Here is a 26,206-nt window from a genome sequence, read left to right on the forward strand (position 1 = left end):
AGCCCAGCATCCGCAGGAACGTGGGGGCTGTGATCCCTTGGGATCAACCCAGCATCCATGGGGGTGTGGGAGGCTTTGGGAACGTGCTTCTGCGGGATCTGCCCAGTGTCTGCAGGGCTGTGGGGCTGGGATCCCATGGGATCTGGGGACATGCTGCTGCAGGGATGAGCCAGGCATCTGCAGGGATATGGGGCTGGGATCCTATGGGATCCGGGTACATGCTGCTGCAGGGATGAGCCAGGCATCTGCAGGGCTGTGGGGCTGGGATCCCATGGGATCTGGGGACATGCTGCTGCAGGGATGAGCCAGGCATCTGCAGGGCTGTGGGGCTGGGATCCCATGGGATCCGGGGACATGCTGCTGCAGGCATCACCCCAGCGTCTAGAGGGCTGTAGGGCTGCGATCCCATGGGCCAGGCAGCCACGATCCCGCAGGGATCCCGCAGCCCAGCACCGCCCAGCGCCTGGATCCCCCCCGTGTCTGTCCTACCCGCGTCCCTCGATCCTGCAGACGTGCTGGATGAAGGGGCTCCAGTCGAAGGCGCTGGGGTCCCCCCGCACCCAGCGCCCCAGCTCCTCCCGGTTCACCGCCAGGTAGTCGGTGGCCACGATCTCCTCAAAGTGGTCGCAGGCGCTGAGCAGCTGGTAGATGGTGGGACCCGAGCCCACGTCGATCAGCGTGCGCCCACGGATCTCACCTGGGGGGGGGGGGAAGGACATGGGGGGGGGTCCCACACCCGGTTGGGTGCTGCTGGGGGAACAAGGACAACCTGGGGGGGTCCCACCCGAGGCGGGGGGTCCCACCCTGGGCTGGGGAGAAGGGAGATGGACCCCGAGGTCAAGCCATGGTGGGGAGTGGGCAGGGTGGCTACCAGGGTGCTCTCCCACCCCATGCCTCAGTTTCCCCACCCCGTGCCTCAGTTTCCCCAGCCCCCTGCAAGGTGAGGAAGGGTCTTCCCCACTGCCCCCCTCACCGCTGGCGAAGGTCTCGGCCAGGCATCGCAGCTTCCAGGGCACCACGAACTCCTCGGAGGAGAAGTCGGCACGGGGGGGCAGGTAGTTGTTCTCCAGGTAGGCGCGGGGGTCGAAGCGCTCGTAGCCCTCCCGGAGGGCGGCCAGGCTGCTCATGGCGGGGGGCTGCTCTGATGGCGCCCGCCCGCCCCCAAACCCGCCTTATATCCCCAGCCGGGCGGGGGGGCCGCGGTGAGTGATCCATCCATCCCTCCATCCTTCATCCATCCCCATGCATCCATCCATCCATCCATCCGTCGCGGCTAACCAGGTTAGCGCCAGCGCCCCAGGGCTGGGGGCCGCGGCTGGGCGCCAGCGCTGCCGGATGCGGCCCTGCGCTGAGCGATAACGCTCCGCTGCCCTCCCTGGATGCGGGGAGATGGGGGGGGGGCCAGGATCCAGCAATCCTGGCTCTAATCCCTGTGTCCAGAAGCGTTGCCCACCCCCCCCGGGATGTGGCTGCCCTCGCCGTGACTCCCCATGTGCTGCCCCAGCGCCAGGGATGCCCAGCAGTGTCCCGTGGGGTGGGGATGGGGACTGGGATTATTGGGATGGGGATGGGATGAGGACAGGGATGGGGATTACTGGGACTGGGATGAGGATGGGAAGGGGGGTGGGGATTGGAGTGGGGAGAGGATGGGTATGGGAATGGCATGGGGACAGGGACGGGGATGGGGATGGGGTTGGGGATGGGGACTGGGATTAGTGGGATTGGGATGGGGATGGGATGGGGGCAGGGGATGGGAATGGCATGGGGGCAGGGATGGGGACTGGGATTACTGCGATTGGGATGGGGATGGGATGGGGATTGGGATGGGAATGGGATGGGGATGAGGATGGGGACTGGGATTAGTGGGATTGGGATTAGTGGGATGGGGGCAGGGATGGGGACTGGAATGGGGAGAGGATGGGGCTGGGGATTGGGACGGGGCTGGGAATGGCGTGGGGACAGGGATGGGGATTGGGATTACTGGGATGGGGATGGGGGTGGGAATGGGAATGGGATGGGGATGTGGATTGGGATGGGGAGAGGATGGGGCTGGGGATTGGGATAGGGCTGGGATCCATCTGAGCCCTCCCTGTTGCCTCCACCACCAGTGAGCTGAGCGTGCTGGCCCTCAGCCCAGCCCCTGGCAGGAGCCAGCACCACCAACCCTGCCAGCTCCCAGTGCTCCCAGTGCGCCCAGCACCCTGGGATAAAGGGCAGGATAAAACCCACTTATGGGGCTGGTGAGAGGGCTGGGAGCAGTGGGGGGGGGGAAGGTGTTTAAAACTGGTTCTCAAGTCCTGTGTGCAGGAGCTGCAGGTGGGCAAAGGCGGCTCATGGGGAAGGGGATGGGATGGGGACACCGGGAGGGGACAGGGACTGGCGGTGGCCCAGGGACAGCGGGATCCGGCCGGGTGGGAACAGCTAATCTGGGCACTGGCGCTGGGGCCATCCCGGACCCTGGCACCGGCCGGGCTGGCGATGGAGGGGAGGGGGCAGTTACATAAGGAGAAGGCTACCCCCCTCCCCCAAGGCCCCCCCCCCCCCCAAAACCTGCCACCCTGGGCCCCACCAGCTGCCGGCAGGGTGCTGTGCCTCAGTTTCCCCCATTGCCCAGCAAGGTCCCACTCCCCCTAAACCTTGCACCTTCCCCACACCATCCCATGGGGGGAACTCGTACCCCTCCCCACGCTCCCCGAAATGACGCCACCGGGGAGGCTGGGCGTTTTATTGCCGTACAAAGACCATTTTTACACCCCCACGGAGCGCCCCGCCACAGCCCCCCCCCCCACTCCACAGCCCCCCCCCCCTCCCCCCCCCCAGGGCCCCGATTGGCCCCGGGTGGGTTTCAGCGCTCCCCATCTTCTCATCCCCTTCTCTTTGCCAGGGAAACTGAGTCACGCCCGCGGCTGCCGGGAGCCCCCCGAGCCGTGGCCGCCCCATCCCCACCAGCTTTCACGACACCCACTGTGGGGTGGGGTCCCCCGTGCGAGGGAGCCCACCCCCACCTGCCCCCACCACTCTGCGCTGCCTCTTCGGGGCGGCCAAGGGGACCCAGGTATCTGGGCCCCCCTGCCGCCCCCCAGCACCCTCCTGCCCCCTTCCCCCCCCCCAGGTCCCTCGTCACGCTCAGCCCCGCTGGGCCTCGTGCGAGAGGGAGCGGGGAGAGGGTGCGGGGGACCCCCGCCTTGGCACCGCGGAGGTCCGAGGGGGCGAAGAGGGGCAGGGGCAGGGTGCGGGCGTAGGGCAGGAGGTGCTGGGTCAGGGGCTGCCCCAGGCACCCGAACTGCAGCAGCCCCCAGGGCGAGCGCTGCTCCAGCACCCGAACCTCCCCGCGATGCTCCAGCGTCTCCCGGCGCTGCTCGTCCACCTCTCGCCGGCACCACCTGGGCGTGGGGTGCTCATGGGGGTGGGAGTGGGGGCCCAGCGCCCCACAGGGACCCCCACGTCCTGCTCTGCCCCACTGGGGCCACCCCACCCTGCAGGGACCCCTGGAGACCCCCACGTCCCACCCCACTCTGCAGGGACCCCTGGAGACCCCCACGTCCCACCTCCCCCTGCAGGGACCCCTGGAGACCCCCCATGGCCCAGCCACCCCACTCTGCCGGGACCACCCACCCCTCAGGGGTCCCCAGGTCCCCGCTGGCAACTCTGGAGACTCCCCACAGCCTCACCAAGCCCATGGGGACCCTTGGAGACCCTCCAGGAACTGCACAGTCCCACGGGGACCACCCCACCCCGTGGGGACCCCTGGAAACCTCCATGTCCCACCCCACCCGTGGGGACCCCTGGAGACCCCCACACCCCTCACAGCCCCATGTGGATGCCCAGCCTTCCCAGCTCTGTGAAGACCCCCCCATCTCCCCACAGGAACACCCGAGACCTTCCCAGTCCCACTTAGAGACCCTCCACCTCCCTGGAAGCCCCATGACCCCACAGGGACCCTTGGGGGACCCCTGAGAACCCCACAACCCCATCAGAACCCTTGGAGCCCCCAGAGCCCCAAGACCTTATGGAAACCCCACAGCCCTTGGGGACCCTCAAGCACCCAGCACCTCCTATAGCACCAGCACCCCAAAGACACCACCCCCCCCCCCCCATGGGTGGCAGCGGTGCCCCTCACCCCTCCTCAGGCCTGGTGCTGAGCTCCAGGTCCAGCCACTCGGCGCTGAACGTCTCACGACGCCCCACGTCCTCCTCCTGCACATGGCAGCCCAGGCGGGCGCCCGAGAGCAGCCCCCCGCTGCGGACCACCGTGCTCGGCCCCAACATGCTGCCCGGCCCCCCCTGCCCGCCCCGCCCCGCTTATAACGGCCCCGCCGAGGCTATTTTGGGATGTGTCGCTGGCACCGTGGGGACGGGAGGGTGCCAAGGGCCCCCTGGGAGCCAGTAGGGGGGTGGCACTGGGGACACGTGTGTCACCTCGTGTGCGTCTGGCCACGCTCAGCCCCATGTGCCCGCCAGCCGCTCGCCAACCCCACGGTGGCACCCCCGGCCCCAAACGGGGGGCAGACCCTTGTCGGCAACGTGATGGCACAGGCGGGACCCCCTGGCCCCGGCCCAGGGCACGTCTGGCCTTTCCGTGCCCGCCACGCCGCTGGCACCGGCCCCCGCGACCAGCCAACACGATGGACCCCGGCGGCACCAACGGCTTTGCTGGTGCCCACTGTGGTGGCCACGCCACTGGGGTCCCGTCCCGGTGCGTCCCCCCACCAGGGCGCAGGGACTGGCTGTGCCAGGCAAGCGGGTAGGGGGGTGCTGGTGGCAAGCCCCCCCCCCCCCCCCCCCCCCCCCCACCGGCTGGGCTATTTGTAGGGCCAACAGATGGGGGCTGCGAACAGACGGGCGCTCGCCGGGTGCCAACAGCCGGGGCACACGTGGCCACCGCTGCTGCCATGGGGGGGGGGGGGACGGGACACACCAGTCTCCAGCCCCTTCCAGCCATGGTGGTCCCGCTCCGGGGGACATCCAGGGAAACCTTAGGATGCCCAGAAGCTGCCCGGTGCCACCACGGGATGGGGGACAGTGACACCCATGGCTGAAGGAGGCTGGAGGACGAGTCCTTTGAGCCCGGGGTGGGGGTGGGGGGCTTGAGGCTGGCCCCCACCCCGCTGCCAGCGTTCCTCCTCGCTTTTATTTGCTCGGGTTACAAAGGGCACGTGGAAAACAAGGAGCTGCACAGTGCGAGGCTTTAATTCCGCCAAGCGCCGGCCCGAGGTGTCACCCCCTGGGGGGAGGGGGCGCAGACCCCCAGGACAGGGGGGTTGGGGGGGGGGGGTAGAGAGCCCCCTGGCGCCCAGGCTGGGTGCCCCCCCCCCCCCCCTCGCCGCAGTGCTGCCAGCGTGTGCCCCCGCGTGCGGGCGGCTTCGCGCTGTTGCCATTTATAGCCCAGAACACGGCACCGGCACTCGCAGGTAGAAAGCAACCGCAGTCGCCCCCGCATCCGCCCCCTCCCGCACCCCCCAAAAAGGATCAAAGTCTCTGCTTAAGGCAAATCACACTCTGCCTCCGCCAGGAGCTGCGGGTAGGATGGGGGGGTAGGGGGTGCGGGGGGGGATGAGCTCAGCCGAGCCCCGAGGAGGGGCCCGGGCAGCCCCAGGAACAGCGAGGAGGGGTCCCCTGCACAGCCCCCCCCAGAGAGCTGGGCAAGGGGGGGGGGGAGGGGAGGTGGCACGAGCTGCACCTCTGCCCCCACATGCAGAGGGGCAGAGCCTGGCACGGGGCACGGACCCCCCGTTCTCACCCTAACGTGGCTTCCTCCTCTGCTCCTCTTCCTCACGGAACTGAGGCACAAGCGCAGGAGTCTGGGGGTCACCAAAACCCGGGCGGGAGGGGATGTGGGGGGGGGTGTGTGTGTCAGACCCAGAGGAGGGCAGGGCAGAGGTTTGGCACGCAACGATCAGTGGTTTCAGGGCCCCGGTTAGGGGGAACGGGGGCAGGAGGAGCTGAGCACCCCCCCGGCCTCATGTCAGCACTGTGAGTACACGGCCCCATCCCTGGGGGGTGGGGTAGGGGGGGTCACAGGGTCCTCTCCTGGCTGTGTCACCCCCCACCCCTGGCCGCAGAGGAATGTCCGTCGAGGGCAGGTCCCCGCTGCTCACGGCTTGCCGCAGAGCTCGCCCACCCGCTGCCGGAGGTGGAAGGCGAACTCGAACATGGTGGCAGCCAGGCTCTGGTGGATCAGGTACCGGGGCAGGTGACCCTGTGGGGACAAAGGGACAAAGAGGGAGCGTGAGTCAGGGCAGCACAGAGGCCCAGGGCTGGTCCCCATCCTGACCCGGCGGTGCTGAGGGATGCACAAGCACCGCAGTGGGGAGCTGCCGCTTCTAAGGAGCTCGCTCCGGGGGAGGAACCGAAACGCATTTTGATTTCTCTAAAAAAGCCCTGCACGACTCAACCCCAACCGCCTCGGCCCGGGCTCCGTTATGCAGAAAAAACCAGAATCCTGAGCTGCCTCCGCGGGGGAAGGGAGCTGAGCAGGGCTGGAAGCAGCGCCGGGGGCTCACGGGGGTCCTGAGTGCAGGCAGGGATGGCTGGCCCACTCCCCTGGGGGGGCAGGTAGGCACAGGAGGACACCCCCCCCGGCCATGTCCTGGGGTGTTTCAGCCAGGCAGGCAGGCACAGCCTTTTTCCTGGACTTTTTCCTGGACTTTCTCCCCTTGTGACACCGGGAACAGGAGGCTCCGAGCACTGGTCCAGGGGCCAGTCCAGGCGCCTCCCTGACAGGAGCTCTGGGGCGAAGCTCCAGCACGGACACAAACACACACACGTGTGTAATCCTCACCCTTGGCCGCAGGAAGGGATGAGCCGTGTGCTATAAATACTTCTCCAGGGCCAAAGGAAATAACAAGACAGCCCAGAAGAGGGGTCCGGGCACCAGCGGAGCCCTTCAGGAAGATGGTGGAAGCAGTTGACGGGTTATTAATAGCTCGGCCGCTACAGCATTTCTTCCAGGAGCGGAGGCAGGCAGTGGGCGAGTGCTCTCCGGCCCGGGAAGCACAAGGAACATCTTTCCTTTCGGAGCTCCCATCTTGCACAACCAAGCGGGTTTGTTTTCCCTCCAAACTCGCCCATCACGGCGGGGCGGAAGAGGCAGCGGAGCCAGATCCGTGCAGGAAAACACCTCTCCGGGGCACGAGGCCACGCTCTGCTCTGCCCCTGCTTGCGCCAGCCGGGCGAGGGCTCCTCCAAATCCTTCCCAAAGCTTTTCCCAAGGCAGGCAGGAGCTGCTCGACTTTGTGGGGAGGGAGGGAGGGACGTGGGAGGGGAGGGGGCCGCGCAGCTTTGCAGCAGAGCGCTGATGAATGGGGCCTTTGTGCTCGCTGCTGCAGCGCCGTTACCACGTCAGCCTTCAGCGGAGGCAGAAAAGGGGCCAGCTCCGCTCCCCCCAGCCGCCCGAGCCCCCGCTCCCTTCGTGCGCTGCCTTTTGTCTGGGCCACCAGCAAGGACCCGACACGCAGCTCCGCAAATAGCTCCAAGATCTGGGTCATCTCGTAAGGCCAACGTGCCTTTTCCCGGGCACGGATGCAGCCCCCCGCGCTCCCGGGGTGGGGGGCTGCGTTTGTACCAGGGTGCCTGGGAGTGGGGCGAGTGAATCGACCCCTTCAGCGGGTTCCTGGGAGCAGCAAACAGCCAGACAACACTTCACATGCCCCAGAGAGGTCCCCAAAGAGGATTAAAATAAAAATCTCGCCCCCAGCCCTGCACACAGAGCTGTGAAACCCCTATGCGAGATCAGAGATCAGGTAAGGGAGCGCTTCCCTGCCCCACACCGGGACAGAGAGGGGGTTTCAGGCAGCGTTTAACCTCCACCTGCAAAAGTCTGGTCCCTTTAGGGCAGCCTTTGATAATGCAGCCGCTGTGGGCACCGAGCGGGTCCCCAGCACGCAGCCGAGCGACGCGGGGGCTGCCGGAGCCTGCTGCTGAGCCCTGCTGGGGACAGGATGCGGCCACAGCGCTCGCCCGTCAGCAAAGAACTGCCTTTACCTTCAAGTCCGTGTTGAGAATCCAGATGAACGTGCAGACCCTGGGGTTGCTGGGACATTTCAGGACGATGAATCCTCCCGGTCCATTCTCACCCCTGCGGGGAAGCGAGAGCACGCGGTCAGAGCTGGGGGCTGGCTGAAAAGCCAGTTCTCCTGACGCCCTGGGGTGCACCGCACCGATCCTGCGCTAGCTCCTGCAGCAGCAGCCATCTCCTCCGCCTGGCAGCCAGGACTAGAGCCCAGCGGGGTACGAGCAGATGCGCGGAGTGCCCGGGAAGGTATCTGCTTTGGCTGCGGGCACACGAGCAAGCGTGGCAAGGCAGGTTTCCCACAGGTGCCTTGGCAGAGGTGGTGCCAGGGCTGCCGCGGGGCTGCCGGCTGAGAAGCAGCCTCTGGACTGTGCCAGCCCAGCCGCCAGCGGCTCTGCACCGCGGGGAGGTTTCTGTGGCACAACCCTGTGGAAAAGGGGGGCAAAGAAGAGGTCCCAGGAAAGCCGAGCGGCTAGGGAAAGCCTGCGCGGTCAGGCCAGGCTCGGCGCAGGGAGCCTCGTCACTACAGCCCCCAGATCCTGCCTCACACCATCTGATCCGTCTCAGAGGCACGAGCTGTGCTCACACACACAGCCCAAATACAGATTTCCTTTCCCCGTTTCAGGAACACGCTATTTTTGCTGCGTACGTTTGCAAAAAGATTTTTCTAGGCCCTGAAGTCCCCGGCTCTTAAATAGACTCAGGCGGCTCTAACGGCTCCCAGTTAAAATGTCAATTACTTTAACCAGATTATTAGGAAAAACAAAGTCAGTGCGCGAAGTGGCACAGCTGGGCCCCGGGCACCGGAGCAGACAGTAACAAGGAGTCCTTGTTTGAGGAGACTAACCCTGCTGAGATCCATCACCAGCCGGGCGAAGCTGTCCCTTCGGAATGGGAGAGGCCAAAGACCTGCTGACACTTTGGGAGCCAGTCCATCCTGACGCAGCTTGTTTCACCCACGGGACCGTTTCTTAATGTCTGCAGCCTTTAAAGTCAGTAAGTGACCGGCTGAAAAGGCATCCGAGAGGCTCAAAGCGAGCCCCGGTCAGCTGTTTACTGCCCCTCAGAAATGGCAGCTGGCCCTGTTTGGGAATTAACCGTTACACAAACAGGATGCGGACGGGGTTGGGATTTGTGCTGGTACTGGTCGGTACCTCCACTCCCCTGAGCAGAGAGCTGGGAAACGCCCGAGCAACACCGAAAAGCACAGAGAGTTTCTTTAACAAAGGAAGAAGAACAAGGGAAGCAAGGTTGAGTTCCACAAATAGATTAGCTTCCTGCAAACGCTGCCAGCAAGACAGCAGGGTTTGCATTTAAAGTGGCTCTTTGCCCTAAGCTTAAGCAAAGGGCGTGTGTCAGATACCGGCTTAAAAAAAAAAAAAAATAAAAAATAACAGAAGCTGCCTCTTACCTGACATACTTGGAGAGCGGAGGCTTCAGGCTGTGCGTGGTTGACATCCCTGAGGAAATGTACCTGTCTCTTCTTCTCTCGATCCGGCGCACGTTCACGAAATCCCTAAGCAAAGAAAGGGCGCTGAGTGCTTCGAAAGGGGCACGGGGGCTTTGCAGGAGCAGCTCCCGCTCGCCGGCATCGCCGGGAGAGGCCGGGGCAGGGGTACATCAGCAGCCGGACAAAGCACAGCGCAGCACTGCGATCAGGGAGACCCACTGAGGCAGATTTGCAGCTTCCAGCCTCCTGCCAGAAAGACCTGGAGGAAACTTGAGGGGCTCCTCGCCTTGGGGAGCCAGTCCTGCCTCGCTGACACCGGGGCTCCCCGCCAGCGCCGGGCGGCTGAGCTGGGGCAGAGCGCTCTCACCACCGTCCGATGCTTCTCTCCGCGTTTCAGGAGGGTGTTTTAGGGGCTCGGGATTAAAACAGTGGAATAAACTGACCTTGGGGAAACAACACCGCCTGCAGCCCCAGCTGCCACGTCGTACGAGACGATCGTGTTGTCTTCAACCCGCTGCAAAATCTAGGGGAGAGGGGGGCAAAAAAACCAGGAAATAAAATCCAAAAAAACCCCGCAGAGAGCGATTTCCTCAGACTGTGCCTGCAGGTCTGCACGTGCCACCAGCTGGGTGATACGGACCCCTCCCCTGAAACAGCACCGGGCTGCAAAGCAACCAGAGCATCCTCAGCAGCCACGGTGAGGCCGAGGGGGGCGAGCTCTCGGGCAGCGCGTGCCCAGGTTTGTCTCCTGCTCTGGGACCCGTCCCCCTGGTTTTTGGGGCTGGGGTTGGGGGGCACAGGCGTTGCCTCCGGCTCCCTGCCACACCAAGAGCGCAAAACGCCCAAACCCTACCCAGCACAAGCAGGCTTGGCTCCGCCGCTGGCCCATCTCCCTGCCCACCTCATGGGCTTTTGGATGGGCACACGCATGCAGCTGGCTACCGCAGAGCATTCGGATCGTACGGATGAGCGGCGGAGATTTAACGCCTCAGCGACTCCGATCCAGCGAAGCTCTAGTAGGGCCTGGGCACCGCCGACAGGCTGTGTTGGACTGGGAAGCTCCAACTCTCCGCTCCAAGGAGCTCCTGTGATTAAGCCATCTTTGTCCGGCACGCTCACCTGGCAAGCTGCCACTGTTCTGTTCCACAGGATCATCTTCTCAGGCTGGAGAATAACCTCCTGGTAAACCGTTTCAGCAGAGCACTGCAGGAAAGCCTGAGGACAGAGAGCCAGAGCAGTTAGCCCAGTCCCTCGCTCCGCCTTGGGAAGATTATTTTTAAGGAACACGGGGCAGATCACAAAGAACAAGGGAGATAATACAGGAGGGGAGTGGTGAGGCTGGTCCGGCGCAGGCAAAGCCAAGGCTGTCGCCCCTCTGCCACAGCGCTCTCCTTCCCCGGGGGAGTCAGAGGGGACAGAGCAGACCCCGGGTTTCGGCAGTCGCCTGCCGAGGTCCGTGCAAGGACAAGTGTCCGTCCGTCCGTCCCACGGCGAGACAGACGGACCTCGGGGCTGACTCAGGCTGGCTCCTCTCCCGCCCTCGCCCCACATCTATCAGCACTTCTGCTGCGTGCACGACTGCTCCGGGAAGTTGCTGAAAAGCTATTCTGAGCTCCAGCACAGACAACGTTCATTTCTCCACCTCCCCGTGGGACAAGGGATCTTTGGAGGCAAATGGTTAATGCAGTAAAGTGAGACCATCCAGCTTTTTCTTGCAAATACAGAGCTGCTCCGTTGGCAGCTCCTGCCAGCGAGGCAACATATGCACTGGAACAAAGAAAAGCCACCGCAGCACCAATGCTTCATTAAAGCGTGGTTTACAGCCAAGCCACTCCAGCGAGAGGGCACAGAGCAAGGCACTTCCGAGCAGCTCTTCTCAATGCCAGGCAGCAGCAGACGCACGCTCAGCCCTGGTCTTGCTGGCAATTAGTTCCAATTAGCCTCCTTGGTCAGATTAGTCCTAGATGCTGGGGTTGGAAGTGAGTCTTGCAGTCACCTGCTCCCATTTCTACCAGCAGAGACTGGGGCCCAGCGTATTTGCTGGGGAGTTTGTCCGCCAGCCAAGGGGCTTTCCTGGAGAGATTCCCTAGAGTGTGCGGTGCCGTTCATCTGTCTCAAGCAAAAAGAGTGTGCTCTGCAGCCTGACCTGTCCTGCCAGGGCCAGCAACGAGCGCGAGAGCTGAGCCGTGGCTCCGAGCAGAGCTGTCGCTCTTCACCTGGTACCACGCAGACTAAAGAAGCGGCCCAGGAAGGTTCTTACCTTTAAGATAAAGGTCTTGCCATGGAAAGGTATTTCAAAAGTGTAAACAACGTCACCAAAGTCCTGTGCAAGACATAAGTTACGTTTCTGTTAGCAAATAAATCGCTTTATCTGGGGTAAAGCCTGCTAGTCTGCAAACACGAGCCCTTAAATGCCCCCTGTCCCCATCCCCCCCCAGGCAGTAACCCCAGTACGGGAGCCATGCTGGGCACGTTTCGGATGCACATGCCCATATTTCCATAAACAAAACAATATCCAGAGAGGCAGCAGCGACGAGACAGAAAAAGAATCTACCCCATGCCAGCCTGCAAACTCCACGTCAAGGTCAAATTCTCTTTGTAGCGAGCTACCGACACCAGGGTAAGAGAAAGGGGTGAGTCTGCCAACGCCGCTGTTGTTACCTACATCTGAGAAGAGACTCCCTGGAGGGGTTAGGGGATGGACAGATGATAACCTTTCATCATTAGCCCTGTGTTAAACTCTGATTAGTCTATTTAAATCCATCCCCCTTTGGATAAAGAAAACAATCTGCCCAGCTAGTTTGGCATCAGACAATGGATCACTTGACAAGGGAATTTTAAACACCAGATGAGACTGCAGTTTGCAGGACGCTCACCCGAATCGTGCCGCGAGCCCGCAAGCAGAAAGCAAGGTTGGTTTTAGGGGGCAGAGGCAGTGACCCTTTCTTCCCAGCCTTCGGAGAGAAAAGAGCTCTAGGGACCCCGGAAAACTCTGCTGTAGCCCAGGGGATGAACCAGCCTGGCGAGGACACAGGCAGGGCAGGGCCCGCTTTGCTTTGTGCGCTGCCCGACACAAGAGCTGCGACTTGCGGATGCTTCGACGAAGCCACGTGAGAAGATGCGAGGCAGTGACTTGTCCCCGATTTACGTTCCCAGCACTCGCAAGGTCCCTGTCCCGGGGAAGGGGTGGGGGACGACGACACACAAACAGCTTTAGGGGTAGGAAGAGCAGTCTGCATCCCACTCTCCTGCTGCCACGTGGGCCAAAGCTGGCCCAAAAGCCCCAAGCCCAGCACGGCTTGGTCTCCCCAGCACGCCCAAAGGCATCTTGCTGTGGAGCAAGGGCAGGGGCTGCGCCAACGGGGCCCTCCCCACGCCGGCACCACGGCTCCGCATCACAACACCCACCCAAAGGTGAGCTGTCCGCCCCTGCCCGCCTGCTGTCTAGAGGGGAGGAGTGATGGGCTCTCTCCTGTCAAACAGGAAGGCAATTAAACGTCTAATTAAATAAGAGGGGATTTTACATTTAACTGAACTGGAATAGATTCCTAATTCAATCAGGTAATTGTAACGCTTGTTAATTTTTCATGTCGCAAGGAGGTTTCAAAAGCCTCATTTGTCCTCCCGTTTTTGCTAAGCCATCCGTGCCCTCTGCCAGCAGCGCTGCCCGGCAGGTGGGGCGGGGGGGGGACGACACTTGCATTGTTTTTCTCGAACTTCCAGTTCTCTTCCTGGGCGAGGATTTGGTCCACAACCTCCATCGCGTCTTTGCCTTGTCGGACATACTCTTTCTCCTAGGAGAGAAGAGAGAATTTCATTAGCTGGGTTTGCAGAGAGCCTGAAGCGCGCGTGCAAGGCTTCCGACCCCCCTCCCAGGGCTGGCAGAGGGAAAGGGGATATCTCCCATCACCACACGGCAGAAATCTCTTAATTTGGGTCACAGAGGCTTCATTTTGGAGCCGAGAGTCACGCTCCCCGCCCTGGCTTGTATCCACACACCAGCTGCGTCTACCAGTGAGCCTCCCGCCTTAACGTAAGGGTTTCCAGCAGGCAAAGGGCTACGAGATGTGGAGCTTCCTTCAGCGGAGGTGCCAGAACTGGGGCTGAACGGCAGCAGAAGCACTTGGACAGGAGCACCAAGCAGCCTGCGCCCAGCCAGGCTTCAGGGAGGCGAAGGACAGCCCCGGAGCCGCGGATCGGCAGGGATGGTCGGGGTGATGCCCTTCTCAGTATGTGACCGCATAACCGGGGACCAGAGAGGGAAGGGGAGAGGGGGCCAGGCAGGAGGCAGAGCCAGAATGACATCCCTGCAGGATGCTGGAGGGAAGGGTGCGCAGCTCTGGGGAAGCGGGTTAGTGTCGGGTGGCCCAAAGGACCCCCCCCTCCTGCGGCAGCCACGCTGCCACTGGTCCCGGGGCAGACGGGGAGCAGCCTGGGTGCAGGCAGGGCTCCTCAGCCCGATGTCCCCAGAACAGAAGGCTGGGAAATGAGGGACAGCAGCCTCTGGTGCTCTGCAGGTACAGCACCCTGATGGGGCTGCAGGATTGCCAGAGGCTCCCGCAGCCCTGGCTCAGCCTGAAGCCGATGTTTACCTGAGCTGTCAACACCTTCCTCCCTGCGCCTTCCTCATCCGACTCGTTGTCCGACCCTGGCCAGGGGAAGCCCACAATTAACACACAGCTAACGACGACCCCACTCGGACAATCTCCCTCTCACCTTCCCACGGGGGACAGCCAGGGTCCGATCCCCGCACCCTACCCTCTGGCAAGGGCTGTCAGTGGGGACAACCCTGACACAAGCCGGGTCCTGCCCCCCCAAACGCCTCGGTGCCGCAGCTGGCTGCCGGGCTCGGCTCTCCGGCAGGCTGAGCGCAGTGTCAGCTCCACCGAGACACCTGCCCCGGCTGCCATCCCCTCGCTCCCGAGCAGGGGAGGTCTCTGGAGCCGGCACGAGGTGGTGTCACAGGGCAGTGGTCTGGTGCCAGCTCTTTATCCTTCACCTGCCTGTGGCAACTCGCCCCCCTGCCCTCATCCCGAGGGCAGGATTTTTCAAGTCCTTCAACCGCAGCTAAGAGCATTTAATCCCAGGACCACAAAAGGCTCCAGTTTCCCACCGAGCTGCAGCCAGGCGTGCAGGGCTGAGCACACCGGTGCTCCGCAGATGGCACAGAGACAGCATGGCCGTGCCTCCTCTGCCCAGGCACGGGCGCCGTGCGAGGAGAGAGGAGCCTGTTTTGCAGTGTCAGTTCTTGGAGGCCCTGCCACCCGCCACTGCCAAGGGCCGGGATAACGAGACAGAGCTCGGGGGGGTGGGGAGGTGATTACGGAGGCGAAGAGACCCAGGGAACAAGCTGGGGAATGAGGCAGCCCGGCCACCGGTGAGGTGCCAGAGCAGGAGAGCACGTCTTACCTGCGAAGGACTCCGGTGGGGAGTAGAACTGTCCCTCGGAAAGGGCTCGGGGGTAGAGCAGGGGGCCACGGGAGGCTGCAGCCTCGGCTGCCAGGTACCCTGTGAAGCAAAGCACCAGGTTTTACACACACACGGCATCCAACGCTTCGAAAACCAAGGGGTCCTGGGGTTGAACTGGGAAGAACTGGGGTTGAGGGTACTCAAGCACCCTCCCAGCCACTTTCTTCCAGATACAGCTGGTCTTTTCGCCCCGACACCAGCCAGCCCACAAGCTTTTCAGCTCCTATTGCCTCCTCTTTTGTTTGAGACATTTTATCTGCATGGAGATCAATGGGCTCTTCTGCTTGTCAAATCCAAAGGCGATTAAGCGTCTAATTAAATAAGAGCTTCCCCTGGAAGCAATTTGGAACCTGAGCCTAATCCAATAGAAGCATTAAACACTTGACCATTTTTCATCTTAAAGCCTCCTCGCAAGACCCAAACATCCTCTGGTGTTTTCCAGTCAGTCAGTGCATTTCTGATCGAGCCCCGCTTGACAAATCCTCCTTCGTTTACGTGCCATTTTCCAGTCCTCTTTCATCAGCTGAGCCTGGGAGAGCCACAAACTCCTCTGGCTGCTTTAGGAACAGGCAGCCACGGCAGTCCAGGCTGAGCACCCACTCCCTAGAGGGACCCCTGGAAGTTACGGGTGCCCGGCGCTGCGGGATAATTCGTAAAGCATGAGGTCAGACTCCATCTCCATTTAGTCTGACCTCGGCGACCAGAGGCTGTAAAATTTCACACCCCATAACTCACGCCATGCCCCCGTAACGTGGCCGTGACCGAAGCAATCCTCTCTGGATCCGGGCTGGAGACCTTTCAAAGACCGATATCCAGAGACAGAGAGTCCCAACAGCCCGCCTGGCATTTGTCTCACTGTTTCAAAACATTTTCTCCGATGCGGAGGTGAGCTCTCTTTCCAACACGTCTGGCTTCAGGATCCAGACATTGGGGAATCTGGCACGTTTTTTCTCCGCTCAATTAAAAGATGCTTTTTATAATCTGGTATTTTCTTCCCCTGAAGGGACTTCTATACCATAACAGAATTGAGTCAGGCACTTACCAGCACAGCCAGCCTGGAGATCACTTCTCCATAAATGTCATATCTGTCAAGGTGCTGCCAAAGCAGCAGAAACCCCAGGCCTGGTAGTCTCATCTGCCAACTCCTACCAGAGCGGAGCAAAATACTCACATCGTTCCTCTTCTGCTTCCTGAGTTAGGACTTTAAAATCCAGGAACCAAGTCTCTAGCCAAGCAATGACAAACGAGACGATAGGAAGTAAATAGCCGAAAGCCCCTTTGGTCAGAAGCTGCGTGGAAGAAAGGAGAAACCACAGGGAGTTGACACCAACGGGAGAAGAGCGGCGTCAAGTAATCACAAAGCAATCCCCTGCGAGCCCAAGGAAACCAACCTCGGAGAGGATGACCTTCACAATCAGGAAGGCACTGGATACCAACGTAGTGACCTGAAAAATAAATTTACCTCTCTCAAATCCCTGCAAACTCCAGGCAGGGAGAGAAAACTCAAAAAAAAAAACAACCCCAGGAAAGCCAAAATTGCCGCCTTACCGCTATGACCCACCAGTGGCGCAGCTTTACGATTGCGTAGGCCAGCAGCAACACAAAAAAACGAAAGAAAGCCAAGACCTTGAAAAACAAAAAGCCATCGACACTAGTCACTGCCCTTGTCCCTCTGCCGGGTGCTGGGAGGACACAGGCCCAGACCCCAGACCTCATCGCCTGACAGATGGGGTCAAGGCTGTGACCTGCCCCATCTCGCCGAGCCAGGCGAGGGGCAAGGCTGTGGGGAGACCCCAGCTCCCTCCCCAGCACGCAGACCGTCCCTGCCCAGCCTTTGACCGTGCCACCCTTAGCTCCAAAGCTGCTTCCTCGCCTGCAGCAGGCTGGGATACTCACAAATATATCAAAGAAAGAAGCCTTAAATTTGTACTTGATGATTTCATTCTCCAAGTTCTTCTGAATGCCATCCTTGGTCTGAAGGGGAGAGAGGAAAGCAGAAAGCTATTGAGTGCACTGATAAGAAACTAATGGTAGAAGGAACCCGGCCAAGCGGTGACCAGAGGTTACCGCCGGGTCAGGTTATGCATCAGGCATACAAATGCCTGCTGCGTGCACGCCGCCGCCTCATCCGCCAGCGCAGGAGCCCGGGAGGACACAACAGCCCGTTTCCCCCTCGGATTCACACCCGAGTTGGGTACAGCCAGAGCTGGAGCAGCACAGGGGTACCTCAAACACTTCCCCGTGGGGGCTTTCCAACAGGGAAAAGCCGCTCCCTCGGCTCAGCACATCCAGCGCCACCGCATCACAAGTCTCACAGCCTAAAGCCCTTGGTCAGACACCACCTCCCACTCCTTCCACGCGTGGCTTCAGGTGACAGACTTCAGCTGTACGGCAGGAGCCGTGCAAAGAAGGAAAAACGGCAGGGAAGTGTTCTTCTAGCACCTTCGGTACCGCGCTGAACAAAAACATCTCCCCCGCCAGGGCTCTCAGGGGTCACTCAGCAACCTGGTGGAATTTAAGCTGCGAGCATCCTCCTCGTGCAAAGCACCGAGGGGTCCCCTGCTCCTTTCTTCCAGGCCAGCTGGCTTCTCACAGCAGGGCCCAGCTGCCCTCCTGGAAAGCTGACGGAGGGAGTCAACCAGCAGGTTCAAACGTACTGGCAAAGGGGAAGAGGGAGGAGAGGAGGACAAGGGACAGGCACAGGCAGGCTGCAAGGAAACCTGAAAGAGGCAAAACCGCTTTCTGGAATAGCGTACGGGAGCGTGGAAAAAGCTCACAGAAGAGCTCTCTTGCCTCACGCCGAGACAATCCGGGGCCTGAGAGCCCTGGTACTTTTGACACCATAAATCCTGTTCTCGGGAGCCTGGAATCGCTGTTTATGAGGAAGCGGATGGCTCAGGTAACTGGAACAAATGTTTCACCTTTAGGCTATTGGTTTGAATGCCGCCCAGCTGGCCTGGAAGCTGGTGGAGGCTGACAGCTGTTTGATGATCTGTGAGAAACAAGTTGGTGGATCTCAGGCCAGTTCTTGGCAGCCTGGTGGCCTGGCACCCTCTTGTCAGACAGTCCAAGGACAGAAGAGGCAGCCATCGGGAAACGGTCCCTCTAGGTCAGGGCTGGTGCTTAATATTCTGGGGGGGGGGGGGGCAAAGCAGTTCTGCACTATTGCTTTATCTGATCTGCAGCTGCAGGGCTCGTGCCAGCCAGCTTTGCTGAAAGCTGCTTCCCCGCGCCACGGCTCTGCTATGAGATGCTGCAGGAGGAACGAGACACAGGGAAGGCTCCGGATTATGATTTCCGAGAGGTGTTCTCTCAGTTTAAACACAACTGCTGTGAACGAGGAAGAAGGACCGTCTGAGGCATCTCTGCCTCCGAGAGCAGCAAGCTCGCAGAATTACAGTTTGCAGGCAACAGACATTTAACGAGGGCCAATTTGCTGGGCTTTATCTCCCAGCAAAGGAAACGGTTTGATAAAAAAAGCATTAGTCATGATATAAAATCGTTGCTCTTCATAACTAGGCAAATAAGCTGTCCTAATAGCTTTAAATATGCAGCATTTCAGCTCAGGGCCCAAATATCAGCAGTTAGTCACTCATTAATGGCTACCTGCAAGACCTACGTTCAGAATCACCCTGGTGACCGCGCTGGCAGATTATCTCCCCGGGGCTGGATTTTTTGATTTGCAGACGGCACCCCTCCAGAGAGCAGAGAGAACAGGGACAAGAGCAGGAGGCCAGGGTCCAAGCCTGGCGTGCTGGTGCAGGACACCATCGGCATGGCTGGAATGCTGGCTGAGAGATGCTTTTTCCTAAGCAGGGCTGGGGGTTGGTGGGACAGGGGTCTTTTCATGACACAGCGCAGTCGGCTGAGGTGGGCAGGGTGAGGGAGCTGCTGGCTGGGACAATCTGTTAAGTGCAGACACCCAGGAGATAAGCAGGGCAGAGATAAGAGCCGCTAAGTGAATGCAGGATGCAGTGCTGATAAATAAAGGCCAGACACCGGCAGGGCTGCACGCAAAAGCGCTGGGGTCTATCTGTTCATCTCCCCTCTCTGCTCAGCTTGTTCCACGGGAGGACATGTCGTACCTGAAACCAGTCGGGACCAGTTCAGGAAAAATTAATAATTAAAAAAAAAAAATAAAAAAAAAATATATATACAGCCCAGGGAGTATTTTCAACTTGATGGGATTGAGGTAAATAAAGTGGATTTCCCTGGTCATTGCAACAGTTGGCATGCTGAGCAAACACAGCAGCCTGCACAGGTGTGACAGCTGCTTCGGAGAGGACCGAAACCCTCACGCTCCCCTTCGCTACTCCCCTGTGTGGTGGAGCAGCATCTCCAGCTTTCAGAAGCTGGGATGAGTAGCGTATGTTGGGACCGAAGCTCAAAGCCCTTTTTGTCTCTGCCCACCAGCTGGGTGGGTGAGAGGAGGGTCCGCACACCCTACCCCGCTCCTCCGACGCTCTCAGGACAAGACACCGCAGCGAAGCTGGCAGCTGCTTGGCAAACGCAGCGAGCGGCTTCACTTCAGGGAAGCAGGAGAGAAATTGGGCCAACTGCTCAACCTGGCGATTCCACAGACCCCCGACCTTGTCACGCTACGACACAGAGCGCTACATGCAACGGCGTTAATGACCCTGGGCAGCCACAACAGAGCCCGGTTGCAGGAAACGAGCCGGACTTTCGTTTACACTGGCTGTGCGGCGGTTTCTCTGCCAGCACAAATCAGCAGAGCGCTGGGAAGAACAAACAAAGACTTGGCCCAAGACTTTTGAAACAGAGCAATTAACGTGGAGGGAACTGAATTTCAAAAGCATGACTTCAAAGGGCAAAGGCTCCACAAATTCGCTTCCCCCAACTTACATTCAACTCGATTATCCACAATAAAGAGATGAAGAGCAGGTCGAAGGTGACAAAGAGGCAGAAGGTCCTCCTCACATCTGAGATGGCTTTCCTCTTCTCGGGAGAGAAGTAGCAATACGGGGAGAAGCCCTGGCTCTGGGAGAACGAGGTGCTGATGGACGCTATGGCTGGGAGGCTTCGTTCCAGGTCGTGCTGCAGCTCGGTCGGTTTGCTCATCCTCGGCCCAAGCGACTTGGGTCCTACGTCAGTCGCGGCAACATCTGCCAAGTCCGTGTGTCACCTGTGCGGAGACACAAAGGGGACCCTCAGGCCTCTGGATACCCCTTCTCAAGGCACATGTTCCTACTACCAAACGAGACAGGGTCTGTTTTACACAGCTCCTGATGGAAAAGGCGAACGCTGGCTCCCAGGCTGCCCAAGAGCCGCCCTCTCTGAAGCCAGGACAGGCAGGGCTCACCCCAGGGCTGCCCTCTGGCACCCCACGTTCCCCAGCACAGGCAGAGACCTGCCCCCCCTCTTGCTCACTGCAGGGAAGGAGGAATCGGCTGGGAAAAGCTTGGAGGTGCAGGGGGTCCACGGAGCTCCCAGTAAGCATCACTGGGACCCAGAGGCAGCCCCCCAGAACACGCTCGCAGCACGGCGAGCCAAGCTGGTGGCTACAGCCCGCAGCCAGAGCAGCAGATGGCAAAACCACAGAGGGTGTTTCCACAGAGGCTGAAAGGGAGCAGCTCCCGGGATCCCGGAGCCCTTCCCTGCGCTGCAGCAGCCTCCTCTGCAGGGATGGATGCAAAACTCCCAGGGGCTCAACGTTTTGCATGAGGCAAACTGCGAAACCTCGGGAGCCGGTCATCCCATCGGCCACAGATCCCATCGTGCGCAGCCAAGAGAGGAGCCTCGCTCACTTCAGGAGCGGGACACCGGGTTTCACGCCCGATTTGGCCAAGCAGAGCCACAGGAAGGCGGCAGGGGAAAGCGCTGCGCTCTGTCCCGGCTGCGGTGGCTGGCAGTGCCGGGCACACAACCCCGGGGCGAGGTGTTGAAGTCTGAAGGCTGTTTTCCTGCAGCCGTGCCAACCATTGTATTAAAATTTTTCCCTCTCCGTCAGCAAGGCACAAGGAGGCCGCTATGTGAATGGACCAGGCAACTAAGCACCCGCTGGAGACAAACACGGAACGAGGATGTCAAAACAGGTCACACCAGGGATCTGTCAGTCCCCGGCTCCGCCACCTCCGAGTCACCCACGGCAAAGACGCAGCTACAAACTCCTTCTCTGCAAAATAACTCCTGCTCAAGGACATTTTGTCTCCAAAAAAAAAACCCCAGATTCTATGCTGCCTTAGCTACTGCCCCAGCAGTTCTGCATCCTCCAGGATCTGAGTGAGGTTTGTCTACAACAGATCACACTTGCAACAACCAGGAGGCTGCAGCCACGCAACATCCGAGGAAAAAAGCCCCGGGATTGTGTCCAGACCTGCAGGAAGGGACAATCCACAGGGCACGTGAAGCCAGGGGTGCTGCCAAACCCCACCAGCCACTGAAGCAACTGGAAGAGACAAGCACAGCCTGATTTTGGGCAATTTGGGGTAATTTTGGGTCCCTGCACCAGCAGCTTCTGCATCCCAGCCCTCAGGGAGCACTGGGGCTGGAAAGGGAACAAAGCTGGACTCCTGTCAAGTCCCTGTTAGTCTCTCTCAGAGGCACTTCGGAAGGCGCTGGAAGACTTGTCACTTTGGATCAGCCATAACGACCACGGCCCTTCGCCGCTCCGAGCGAGGGGCCCATCTCAAACTGAGAAAAAGTTCAAGACATCTGTGAGCGCTAAATAATACATCACCTCTGCAGGGGCTGCCTCCCCCTCTACGGCAGGGTGTCACCGCCTCCTTCCCTCAAACACCACTTTGCACTTAGGCAGCCCCCCGCAACTTTCACAGCGCTTTAAAATCACCCTCCTCCCCCGACGCCGAGGCCACGCTGCGGTGCCAGGGCTGCAGCAGAGCAAGGGAAGCAGCACCGTGGCAGCCTAAACCCACCCGTCACTCCAAGCCCACCCTTCCTGGCGAGGTTTACCACCCCTTCAGAAGCGCAGCCATCCCAAACCAAGCGGCAACAACCAACTTCTGGGGAAGGACCAGCGGCAAGGGCTTTACCTTCAGAGCACCGTGGGTTTGGCTGAAGTATTTTAAGCCCAGATGAAGCCCCCCCAGCTGGGACCGCTCCCTCAGGCGGGAGAAAGCTCAGAGCAAAAAGAGCAGGGGCTGGATGTGAGCGTGTATAAATGTGCCTTTTTCTGGGTGACAGATAAATTATTGAGCGCCCTGGTGTTGTATTATGCATTCAGTCATCCTCCGCAGCCTGCGCCGCACCGGCTGCCGAGCCACGAGCTGCTTTCGGGGGCTCTCGAGCAGCGCAGCTCCCAACAGCCAACACAACAGGCTGGGGAAGCATGAGTGGCACATGCTGCCCGGAGGGACACCCCGGGTGACAGTAACACAGTCTGAAGGGGCACCCGCACCAGGGATCCCTCAGAGCTTTACCAATTTAAAAAAAAAAAAAAAAAAAAAAAAAGTGCGGGGGGGCTCTCGAGACCCTGATTTGAATTCTTTTTGCTGGGGAGACCTCCAGTTCTGAGGGTAAAGCAGGAGGCGAGAGGGACTGCAGGGATGAGAGGTGATGCCACCGTTGGCAGCGAGCCCACAAATCCCAGCGGGAAGCAAACACGGAGGAGAGGCAGCCAGTGAAATCCTGAGACAGCACCGAGCCCAGCCAGTGCAGCCACACAGGTCCACGTGGCAAAACCCAGCGCCAGGGGGATGCTGGGCACCAACACGGACCCAGGACCTGTGCTGATCATGTCCCGTCCCTGCAAAAGGCCACAGCAGCCCCTCCAAAATTCCAGTCACCCCCTTCCACTCTCAGCTTTTTAGACTGAAATCACAAGCTTCTCATCAACACACGTTTTTGCATGTTAATGACATGTCTTACAATAAGAAGCCTTTCCATCTTGTGACATCGCTTCTCCTTTCCTCCTGCGCCCCCAACTTCCTATTAATGTGTCTTCTCAGCTCACATGACGACTTCAACAGCTAATTCTCATGTCACCTCTTCTGAGAGTTACAGCCTTTGCACCAAGCGCTGCACCAGGAGAGAAAAACACCTGGAGAGCGATAGAGACCAACCACGGGTGTTTCACCAGACACTAACATGTGTCCAAGCTTCCTAGCGGGAAGAGATGCCTTTAAAATAAAAAAGGTAGATATTAGACACTAAACCTCACTCCAAAAAACCAGCAAGTGAAACATGGACTTCAGCAAACCACTGGACAGGCGCCATCGCGTTTGTGGTGGGGACCCCAAAGGGCTGAGGCTGGTTTTGAGCACCCCCAGACGCTGCCGTGATCCCACGGCAAGGGCACGGTGCAGAGCTCTGCAGCGAGCTGTCCCTGTGCCGAATTGTACCTTTCCCTAAAGCACCTTCCAGCGCTAATCTGAGCTCGTGCCCACGCTCAGAAAGGCCCCTCTGCTGGGCACGTTATGTGCTGGCCCCCGGCAGCGCTGGTGGCACGAGTGACAGCGAGCAGAGGAGGGGGGCTGGCAGGGAACGGCCACGGTAAAGCCCAAGTGATGAAGGGGATCAAGGCTGCGGTTTCCATCTATCCATGAACAGCCACTCCTGCAAAAAACCACAGCTGCCTGAGCCCAGCGTCCGAGCAGGCACAAGGTATGGGCAGAGACCCCCGGGGGGAGCCTGTCCCCTCCCCGGCACTGCAGGCAGGAATGGGGAAACAGAAAGTCTTGGAAAAGCACATTGCCCCAGCGCAGCATCCCGGCCCCAGCCACTGGCTGTTCTCACTCACAATCCCCCTGCCCCAGCCCCTCCCCGCGAGCACGAGGAGGTGGGCTTCTGGCACGGCAGCCCCTCGGCACCCAGCGTGCCAAGGGCAGGCACAGCTCAGCCGTGCGCTCACCGTGTGCCAGGGAGCAGGCAGCGCTCTGCTGTCACTTCTCCGAGTCGTCTCTTGTTCCTACATGATGTGGCATGGGAGCAGCTTGCAAACAGCTCTGGAAGTGCCGTGGAAACCCACGGCATCATCCCGCATTTCCCCCTGGTCCCGTGTGCTGGTTCGGTTGAGCCGCTGCCCACCAAGGGCTGAGCCAGCCCCAGGGCCAGGTCCTGCCTCTCCTCGCAGGCCACAGTGTACCCGTGGCTGGCCCACGGCTCCTGGCAGCGCCACGCAGCCACCTACCCACCCAGCTGACCCCTCTCTACACCCACCTTGGAGCTGCAGCCCCCCCCGACCCTCATCCCTCACATCTTCCTCGTTAGAGCTTCACACCATCACGTCAATTTTCGGAAGGCTGCAGTGGCAACGCAGTTGCCTGAACCCCCAATTGATACCAGCTGAAATTTGGGGTCCAGACCCTCTCCTACCCCCCCTTGGGGTGCCCTTGGTGGGTGCTGGCTCCCCCAGCTCCAGGAGGCAGTGAGAGGCAGAGCCTGCCTGAATATGTGGGAGGATTCCTGCCCTCGGGAGCCACTGTGGGACACACCCCCCCCCCCCCCGGCAGCATCTGGTGTCCTTGTGCTGCAACTGACCCCCAGCCACATCTTGCCTGGTCCCCCACAGTCACCACCAGGTTTTGTGACGTGGAGCAGGATGTGAAACGCTCGGGGCAGCCCAGGTTTACAGCCAGGGAGGGGCTTCACACCGCCTCTACCACAGCAAGAGAAGGGTCTCCAAGGGCTGGCAGAGGGCAGCGATGGCCACCAGCCTCGCACTGCCACAGCTCCATGGAGCATCGTCCCTCCTTGTGCCTCAGCTCTGGGCTTGAGTACACTAGGCAGCCCCCTCACGGGACAGGGACAAAGCTCAGGGTCTTTGTGGAGACCCCAGCCCCAAAGCAGCGGGGATGTGGCTGTGGTAAGAGCACAAGCCAACCACTAGTGTGAACCTCTAAAACCAGAGCAGCCTGGCACAGCCCCCCGTGCCATCGAGGGCCACAAAAACACAGATTTATGAGCACCAGGACCACCTCAGGGTATTCTGGATGGAGCTGCTGAGGTCAGCATTTGCCAAAGGACTGAGGGGAGCACAGCGCTGGCCCCCTGACAGCCCCTCCGACCCCCTGACTGCCCCCCACAGACCCCCTGACAGCCCCCCACAGACCCATCCCTGGGCAGAAGCAGATTCCTCCTCTCCCAGAGGGGCCGCAAGGTTTCCCGAGTCAGATCCATACATGCACCCCCAGGTCCCTGCCTGCGGAGGAATGATTTTATTGCTGCAGTGAGACGGGGTCAAAGCTTTTAGCTGCCCGTACCGCCACCGCCGCAGCCTCCGGAGCGATGCTGGTCCTCGGCTCAGCGCTGCTGTCACGGCCCGAAGGCCCCACTCACACCCCCGGTGCCTGGGGGACTTTAAGCACGGAGGTGCCCGTGCGGTTCACGGCTTCTGCAGGATGTGACCGGAATCAGCTGCTGCTCCTGTCCTAGCTGCAGGGCCCGGTGCCAGTGGGAGGCCAGGGAAGCACCACAGCCACACAAAGGTTGCCGGGAAGGGCTCCCAGGGAGAGCCGGTGTCTGCTGGTCAGCCCGGGGGCAGAGGGCACAACCGGGATCCCCACCTGCCCCGGGGAGGGGGCCCGCGGGGGAGCCCGCACCAGGGGACACCCAGCCCAAAGCCTCCGGGGAGCCGGTAACAAGACTCCAGGGCTGAACCCGGGGCCCCGGTAACTGCGCCCCAACACCCCCACAGGGCTGAGCCCCAGGGCCCCGGTAACTGCGCCCCAACACCCCCACAGGGCTGAGCCCCAGGGCCCCGGTAACTGCGCCCCAACTCCCCACAGGGCTGAACCCGGGGACCCGGTAACTGCACCCCAACCCCCCCCCAAGGGCTGAACCCGGGGACCCGGTAACTGCGCCCCTCCAGGACTGAACCCGCCCCCCGGGCGACCGCACTCCCGGGCCTGGGCCCGGCACCAAGGCCCCGCTGGCCCCGTCCTCGCCGAGGCCCCGCAGCCCGCTGGGGCCGAGCGACCGGGGACCGCCGCCCGCGCACAGCCCGGACCCACCCGCCCCGGGCCGGGGGCTGCGTCCCCCCCTCGGCCCCGGGCCCCGCCGCCCGGCCCCGGGCCCGCCCGCAGTACCTCTCGCCGCTTGGTGCCGGTCCCCGCCGGAAGCAGAGCCCGGCGAGAGCCGCTTCCGGCCCCGCGCGCCCAGCCGCCGCCAACCTCTGACCCCGGAAGGGAAACGCCAGAGAGAGGCTGCGCCGGCGCCGACCATCGCGAGTCGCGCCGGGGGGTGGTCGGGCCCAACAGGAGGAGGGAGAAACCATTCCCCCAGCGGGGGGGGGGGGGGAAGTGGGGCTTGGGGCGACCGTTCCCACGGCAGGGGGGAAGGGTCAGTGGGGTGAGGAAGAG

At 61.0% G+C, this 26,206-nt stretch overlaps 4 protein-coding genes across 5 annotated transcripts in view; all 4 read right to left on the reverse strand.

Annotated features, from left to right (window-relative positions):
- Positions 1 to 220, reverse strand: part of ERBB2 (erb-b2 receptor tyrosine kinase 2) — a 19,027-nt gene extending 18,807 nt beyond the window's left edge. The window contains 1 exon segment of the mRNA XM_056362737.1: positions 88 to 220. Within this exon segment, the coding sequence (XP_056218712.1) occupies positions 88 to 220 (133 nt within the window).
- Positions 10 to 1,390, reverse strand: PNMT (phenylethanolamine N-methyltransferase). The gene is made up of 2 exons (XM_056362529.1): positions 974 to 1,390; positions 10 to 697 (listed from the first exon to the last, which is right to left on the reverse strand). The coding sequence occupies exons 1-2, from the start codon at positions 1,125 to 1,127 to the stop codon at positions 486 to 488; spliced, it is 366 nt and encodes a 121-aa protein (XP_056218504.1). The 5' UTR covers positions 1,128 to 1,390; the 3' UTR covers positions 10 to 485.
- A 1,424-nt stretch (positions 1,391 to 2,814) lies between these two features.
- TCAP (titin-cap) lies at positions 2,815 to 4,277 on the reverse strand. Its single transcript, XM_056362633.1, is given in 3 exon segments — positions 2,815 to 3,159; positions 3,161 to 3,383; positions 4,121 to 4,277. Coding segments are annotated over 3 exon segments (405 nt in total). The 5' UTR covers positions 4,270 to 4,277; the 3' UTR covers positions 2,815 to 3,126.
- An 895-nt stretch (positions 4,278 to 5,172) lies between these two features.
- STARD3 (StAR related lipid transfer domain containing 3) lies at positions 5,173 to 26,041 on the reverse strand. 2 transcript variants are annotated; one of them, XM_056362472.1, is made up of 15 exons: positions 25,934 to 26,041; positions 19,794 to 20,073; positions 16,827 to 16,904; positions 16,479 to 16,556; positions 16,322 to 16,375; positions 16,102 to 16,219; positions 14,871 to 14,969; positions 14,054 to 14,109; positions 13,163 to 13,255; positions 11,722 to 11,784; positions 10,581 to 10,676; positions 9,905 to 9,984; positions 9,423 to 9,527; positions 7,984 to 8,077; positions 5,173 to 6,199 (listed from the first exon to the last, which is right to left on the reverse strand). In XM_056362472.1, exons 2-15 carry the CDS (start codon positions 20,007 to 20,009, stop codon positions 6,095 to 6,097), a joined length of 1,335 nt encoding a protein of 444 aa, XP_056218447.1. In that variant the 5' UTR covers positions 20,010 to 20,073; positions 25,934 to 26,041; the 3' UTR covers positions 5,173 to 6,094. The 2 variants fall into 2 exon arrangements, with proteins under 2 accessions (XP_056218447.1, XP_056218446.1); XM_056362471.1 differs by lacking the exon at positions 25,934 to 26,041 and adding an exon at positions 22,776 to 22,996.
- Between the last annotated feature and the right edge of the window lie 165 nt (positions 26,042 to 26,206).

This window comes from Falco biarmicus, chromosome 17 (assembly GCF_023638135.1).
Source record: "Falco biarmicus isolate bFalBia1 chromosome 17, bFalBia1.pri, whole genome shotgun sequence".
Taxonomy (NCBI): Eukaryota; Metazoa; Chordata; class Aves; order Falconiformes; family Falconidae; genus Falco; species Falco biarmicus.